General features: G+C 38.8%; 1 protein-coding gene across 1 annotated transcript; it reads left to right on the top strand.

The window, feature by feature from the left end:
- The first annotated feature begins 289 nt into the window (after nucleotides 1-289).
- Nucleotides 290-3,842, top strand: LOC133635683 (protein Bouncer-like). The gene is made up of 3 exons (XM_062028925.1): nucleotides 290-475; nucleotides 792-911; nucleotides 3,342-3,842. The coding sequence occupies exons 1-3, from the start codon at nucleotides 388-390 to the stop codon at nucleotides 3,545-3,547; spliced, it is 414 nt and encodes a 137-aa protein (XP_061884909.1). The 5' UTR covers nucleotides 290-387; the 3' UTR covers nucleotides 3,548-3,842.
- The last annotated feature ends 3,946 nt before the right edge of the window (nucleotides 3,843-7,788 follow it).

Below are 7,788 nucleotides of genomic sequence, written 5' to 3'. Positions count from 1 at the left end.
TAGGAGTCTGTTTGCTTACTTACTACTAAAAGACAAGTTGTCTTGTATGTTCACTATTTTATTTAAGGACAAAATTGCAATAAGAAACATATGTTTAATGTACCTTAAGATTTTTTGTTAAAATAAAGCCAATAATGCCACTTTTTTGTGGTCCCCTTTATTTTGAAAAGTATCGAAATACATTTTGGTACCGGTACCAAAATATTGGTATCGAGACAACCCAACACACAAACGCGGTTCATTATGCATGCAGCGTGTTTGACGCAATGCTAGTTTCTGCCAGCTGCCGTTCACAGTGGATGAAGAGGAAAGGGGGGGTGTGGACTCGGGCTTCCATTGAATTGAAGATAATTTGGGAGCAGCTGCAGAAATTGGAAGCAAGAGTGCATGGTTCCAGGGAGCGATAGTAGTTGGACTGGAAGCATCATGTCTGCCTCACAGCTGGTTTTTCTCCTGTGTTGTCTTCCCTTGGCAAGTATGTGGAAAAGTGATATTCTATTTGCTTTAACTCTGCCAATGTACTCTGCATTCACTAATGCACTTTTGCTGGACTTTGCTAATGTCAGGATGCAGTATATGTGATGCACTGTTATGTGGAAGAACTTGTTTCTGTGTACTTTATGCTTGATGATTTGCATTTACAGATTTGTTGAGTTGTGTTATGACAAACCAGGCTTTTGTAGATATATTGTGATGGATGTGTTATGTACACTGGGAATCGCATGCTGTCAAGACTCGGATGAAGTGGTCAAATAATATAATTTGCATGCTTTTCTTTGGTGTGTTTCCAGATTGCCTGCTGTGTTATACCTGTCTATTCCCCGCCGTTTCTCCTCTGGACTGCCTGAAGTTTCCACAGGAGTGTCCGGCCGGACAGCGCTGCCTATCGAGTGTCGCCACGGGCAGGCGAGGTGAGATCTCCGAGCCTTGTGTTTGCGGGAGTCAACCAGTATGTGCGTGGGAGCATCTGAGGCTCTATTGTAACACAACTGCAACACAAAAAGCTTCATTGTACACACAGGCAGAACGGATCGGACAGCATCGGCTTCATTTTGTTTCGTCTAAAGCAGTGGTTCCCAAGTACCACCATAATGACCGACATTAAAATAAAGTAGCGTAGTAGGCCTGAATATTTATACAGTTAGGGAATCATTTTTGGTGATTTAACCCCCAATTCCAACCCTTGATGCTGAGTGCCAAGCAGGGAGGTAATGGGTCCCATTTTTGTAGTCTTTGGTATGACTCGGCCGGGGTTTGAACTCACCGATCTCTAACCACTAGGCCACTGAGTAGGTATACAAGTTTGAACAGTAACACTGTGTTTGAATATTTAATGAAGCGATTATTTGGCGCACCACTACATGAAGCCCATGTACCACAGTTTGAGACTCACTGGTCTTAAACCTTAAACCAGGGGTCGGCAACCCAAAATGTTGAAAGAGCCATATTGGACCAAAAATATGGAAAAAAAGCCTTCTATAAGTGATATAATGAAGTCAACACATGATATACAGTTGTGGTCAAAAGTTTACATACACTTGTAAAAAACATAATGTCATGGCTGTCTTGAGTTTCCAATAATTTCTACAACTCTTATTTTTTTGTGATAGAGTGATTGGAGCACATACTTGTTTGTCACAAAAAAAAACATTCATGAAGTTTGGTTCTTTTATGAATTTATTATGGGTCTACTGAAAATGTGACCAAATCTGCTGGGTCAAAAGTATACATACAGCAATGTTAATATTTGGTTACATGTCCCTTGGCAAGTTTCACTGCAATAAGGTGCTTTTGTTAGCCATCCACAAGCTTCTGGTTGAATTTTTGACCACTCCTCTTGACAAAATTGGTGCAGTTCAGCTAAATGTGTTGGTTTTCTGACATGGACTTGTTTCTTCAGCATTGTCCACACGTTTAAGTCAGGACTTTGGGAAGACCATTCTAAAACCTTCATTCTAGCCTGATTTAGCCATTCCTTTACCACTTTTGACGTGTGTTTGGGGTCATTGTCCTGTTGGAACACCCAACTGAGACCAAGACCCAACCTCCGGGCTGATGATTTTAGGTTGTCCTTAAGAATTTGGAGGTAATCCTCCTTTTTCATTGTCCCATTTACTCTCTGTAAAGCACCAGTTCCTTTGGAAGCAAAACAGGCCCAGAGCATAGTACTACCACCACCATGCTTGACGGTAGGAATGGTGTTCCTGGGATTAAAGGCTTCACCTTTTCTCTTCCAAACATATTGCTGGGTATTGTGGCCAAACAGCTACATTTTTGTTTCATCAACACCATGCCTGCTGTCAAGCATGGTGGTGGTAGTAGTATGCTCTGGACCTGTTTTGCTGCCATCTAAGCTCATCTAAGATGGACTGCAACGTGTAAAAGTGTTCTGTGGTCTGACGAGTCCACATTTCAAATGTTTTTTGGAAGCTGTGGATGTCGTGTCCTCCGGAACAGAGAGGAAAAGTACCATTCGGATTGTTCTAGGCGCAAAGTTCAAAAGCCAGTATCGGTGATGGTATGGGGGTGTATTAGTGCCCAAGACATGGGTAACTTACACATCTGTGAAGGCGCCATTAATGCTGAAAGGTACATACAGGTTTTGGAGCAACATATGTTGCCTTCCAAGCAACGTTATCATGGACGCCCCTGCTTATTTCAGCAAGGCAATGCCAAGCCACGTGTTACAACAGCCTGGCTTCATAGTAAAAGAGTGCGGGTACTAGACTGGCCTGCCTGTAATCCAGACCTGTCTCCCATTGAAAATGTGTGATGCATTATGAAGCTTAAAATACCACAACGGAGACGGAGTTGAACAACTTAAGCTGTACATCAAGCAAGAATGGGAAAGAATTCCACCTGAAAAGCTTCAAAAATTGGTGTCCTCAGTTCCCAAACATTTACTGAGTGTTGTTAAAAGGAAAGGCCATGTAACATGGTGGTAAAAATGCCCCTGTGTCAACTTTTTTGCAATGTGTTGCTGCCATTAAATTCCAAGTTAATGTGTATTTGCAAAAAAAAAAAAAAGTTTCTCAGTTCGAACATTAAATATCTTGTCTTTGCAGTATATTCAATTAAATAGAAGTTGAAAATGATTTGCAAATCATTGTATTTAGTTTTTATTTACCATTTACACAACGTGCCAACTTCACTGGTTTTGGGTTTTGTATTCGCAGGGAATTTTCAAAAGTCCTCCATAATCTAATGAAACAGCAAGACAAGGGTGGTTGTACTGCATCAGCTTCATCAGGCTGATTGAAAGCCATTCTCATCATTCGGTCTAAAAAACAGCTCTCATCCGTCACTGCTCGGTAAAGACCTTCATCTCTCTGCTTCCGTAGGCGCCCTTCAAGTGACCATGTACGAGAAGAGCTGCGCCGTTCCCTCCCAGTGCGGTCTGAGCGGACAGAAATACGCCAGCGGCCTCTATTTCAACTACACCAACGTTTGCTGCAACACGGACCTGTGCAACGGAGCCGCCGGGGTCCTCAGGCGGGGCGGAGCCGCACTCTGCCTGCTGCCTGCACTCGGCCTCCTGCTGGCCTGAGACGACACCCGCGGTCACGGAGAACGGTCGTCACCCAGGGATGAAAATGACTGTAACGATATGAATGCAGGCAACCCACGAAGTGACCTAAACCTTAGCAATGTAGCTTTCCAGATCGAGCATATTAATATTAGCCTAATTTAACATTTTCGACAACAACCTACAAAGTCATGCCCGTCGTCACACTTGATGGAGGCCAATGGTTCTTTAGGGTTTTATCATGATTCTGATATTTATTTGGTTTGTTACAAACTTATTTTAGTTCATATTTGCACTGCTAATAAATATTTCATGACTGCAAGACTGTGTCTATTCATGCATTTGAAATTAATCGCTACGGGCCTGCGCTGACACTGAGCATCCATACGTTTGCGTGACCCAATCAATCAATCAATCAAAGTTTATTTATGAAGCCCTTAATCACAAGTGTCTCAAAGGGCTGCACAAGCCAACGATTAAATCTATTATGTCGCTTTACTGCAATTTTCTTGACTCTGTAGATTATTTCAGGTTGATCTGATTATGGGCCCGCACTTACTCCAAGCAGTTATGCTTTGGTCTTATCACTTCTATCCTGCAATTTCTCCGACTTTGTATATTATTTCTAGTATTGAGTCTTGCGATTACACTTGAGCATTCATGATCTGGCCCATTTACTTCCATTCTGCTGTTGTACTGCAATTTCTCTGACATTGTGGATTTTTTCGACTAAATATTTTGAGTTGTTTTGATTAAGGGCCTGATTTGCATTGTGCATTGATGCTTTGGCTCATTATCTTGTCCGATCACTTCTACACTGTTGATTTACGGCAATTTCCCTGATTTTGTAGATTATTTCTAGTATTATTTTGAGTCATCCTGATTATGGGACTGTGCATAACCTGAGCTTCCATGCCGGCCAGTTTCTCATCACTTCTATTCTGCTGTTTTACTGCAACTTCTTTGACTCTAGGGGTAATGACTCATATTATTTTTAGTTGTTATAAATATGGGCCTGCCCTTTCACCAAGCATTTATGCTTTGATCGTATCTTGTCCTATTACTTCTATTTTGTTTTTTTTACTGCAATTTATGTGACTCTAGGGATTATGTCTCGTATTATTTTTGGTTGTTATAAATATGGGCCTGCACTTATACCAAGCATTTCTGCTTTGGTCCTATTTTGTTGCTTTATCGCAATTTCACTCTCTTTGTGGATTAATTATAATATTTTAAGTCACCCTGATTATGGGCCTAGGTTTTCACTAACCATTCACAATCTTGCCCATTACTTTAATTCTGTTGTTTTACTGCAACATCTCTGACTTTGTGTATTATTTCTAGGAATTGTTTTTAGTTGTTTTCATTATGGTTCTGCATTGGTATTGTGCATTCATGCTTTGGCTCATTACCTTGTCCCATTACTTTCATTCTGATGTTTTACAGCTAATTCTGTAAATTTGTAGATTATTTTATTTTTTTCCTGATTTTGGGCCTCCTGTTTTAATGAACATTCATGCTTTGTCCCATTCACATGCTGAATCACTTTTATTTTGTTGTTTTGTGGCAATTTCTCTGACTTTGTAGATTGTTTTTAGTACGTATTATTTTGATACGTCATGATTGTGGGCCTGCGCTTACCCGTTTGCCTTTCCAATTACTTCCATTCTGATGTTTTACTGCAATGACAGACTTTGCAGCTTTATTTCGAGTTGTTCTGATTATAGGCTTGTCCCATCACTTCCATTCTGCTGCCTAACTGCGCTTTTTCTCACTTTGAGGATTATTATTTTTATTATTAGTTAACCCCATAGCTATTGTACTTATATTATTGTTGTTAATGATTCTTATTATGGGCCTGAGTTTACACTGAGCATTGGTCGGTTGGCCCAATACTTCCATTCTGCTGTTTTAATCCAATTTCTCTGACTTTGAAAAAGACAACTACACAGCACTTATTTCTTAAGACACTTTATTTTGAAGGAATGCACCAATGAAATGTGGATTTTCAAAGTACAAAATCAAAAGTGGAAACAATTTTTCCGCAGTTGGATTGATTGTAAATGTGATTTACGTTTAGTGTCCACCCTTCCGTGGACGTATAAGTGCGACAACTGTTACATAGCTACATGTTAACGAGCACAAAACATGGTGAATAAGGCTGAACTAGTCAAAGCGTAACAGGGTGAAAAGAACATGGCATTTACATACACAAGTGAAGAAAAAAGGCAAAAAACAATAAAAAGTAGCATTTAAATGTGAGTTAGATGATCCCTGAAATTGTATTAGATTCTAAGAACACTAAAATATTTAGTTACCATCGCTTTAATTGACTCATTGAGGAAACAGTTCAGTCAAGTAAAAATACATTTTCTGTTACAACAAAGACTCCCCAATTAAAACTCTGTAGCAAAATGTCCAAAAAGATCGTTTCTCCCTCTTAAATTGCACTTAGGTGCTTTAAACCTGAAGCTTATATCAAGTTCAGCACAAAGACATACACTACACACTAAAAGTTTGGGGTATTTGGCTTTTGGGTTTAATTCCAGGATGAACCGAAAATGCACTTTAACCTTCGACGGGTTGGCCTACTTAAACCTTTTCTGAACTTTTGAATATACATTTCTATTAGAAATGTTTCACTACAGAACCATTCCAAAAGCGTGCAGCCCAGCCTTCATGACTACCATAAGACAGAGCTTATTTGCGCTGGCGATTACCACATGCTGAGCTGGACGTTTTGATTTTTTTTATTTGTGCCTTTTTATTATTTCTGTGAATATCCCTTAATTTTTTTGTTTTTTTTTTGTTAACATTTAATTGTATGGTTCGTTTAGTTGTGGTCTTTGGGCACCTCACGATTCAATTTGATCCAATTTCGATTCTTGTGGTGACAATTCGATTCAGAATCGATCCCCAAATCAACACAAATGTACTATTTGGCATTAAATTTATAACAAAACCTTTTCAAAAACGGGTTAAAAAACCTCCTTTTGAGTGCTGATGTGTGACGTATACACACAGCGAGTAAACATAGAGACGCCCTAAAAAAATAATTATTTTAAAAGTAGATTAACAAAAAAGAAGTGAAAAGATTAATTGATTTTGAATCGGGGAAAAAAAAGAGTTGTGATTCGGATGTTTTTGAGCACCCCTACTATTTATAGCCTTGACTGTACTTACTGTGATTTTACTTCTATTTTTGTTTACCTTTCCGTTCTTAATTTGTAGAGCACTTTGGGGCTGTTCTTAGAAATTGTGCTATACAAATAAATAAACCTTGACCTTGCATTTTTTTGGTAACACTTCACCTTCCCAGGTAAATACGTAAACCAGGGGTGTCTAAAGGGGCCATTTGGGAACTGCAGCTAGATTTTATTGGCCTGTGACACACTGAAGAAATGAAATGAATACAAACTTGACAAAAAAAATTGAGTAAAAGGAATAATGTAATGAGAAGAAAGCTAAACTATATGTGTACCTCTTTTTTAGCATTAAAAACATATATGCGCATGTGGTATGGCCAAATATGCATTGGATAATGACGTCCTTTTGACACACACAGAAACAAAACCCAGCATTTGGCTTTTCCAGTGTCTGCTAAGATTAATTCTGGCCCTAAATTTAAAATTGCTCACCTGTAAAAGGTTATGTTGAATTTAAGGTTCATCCAGAAGTTTTACCCAAAAGCAGACTATCCATAATTGCGTAGTGTATACATTTTAAAACTATCTTCCATTTCAACAAGGAATTAGCATCGAGCCTTATGGTTGCTAAAAAGCTGCCACTACAGCTAAAATAAGGCATTTTATCACGGTTCAGTTCAAGTATTAGCCTGCTCACAGCAACATTATAATGTTATTATGTGTTTGAGATGTACAGTAATGTTAAGTCCCTTCATGAATACTGTGGGGATTGCAGCCTCAATTCCTATAACAATTCCCAACATCCTTAACACAACACATGTTCAGATTAAATATAAGGCTTTGATCTAATTGTTACTTAGTAGACTTTCTACAGGCTAATATGCACATTTCATATGCTAATCTCACTAAGCTAAATTATAATCATATTCCGGCATTTTAGGGTTACACTGAAAAGAAATAGAAATGATATACTTGCTACTAGATTAAAGTCGTTTTTGAATCAAGTCTTAACTCTAGGGAATAAAGTTGCAATGCACACGAGATAAATCGTAAAGTTATAAAAAGTTGTACTAATTCAAGAACAAGGCGGTAATTTTTAGCAAAAATAAAGTTGCC

This window comes from Entelurus aequoreus, linkage group LG20 (assembly GCF_033978785.1).
Source record: "Entelurus aequoreus isolate RoL-2023_Sb linkage group LG20, RoL_Eaeq_v1.1, whole genome shotgun sequence".
NCBI classification, from domain to species: Eukaryota; Metazoa; Chordata; class Actinopteri; order Syngnathiformes; family Syngnathidae; genus Entelurus; species Entelurus aequoreus.
This window is presented reverse-complemented; position numbering and strand designations above follow the sequence as displayed.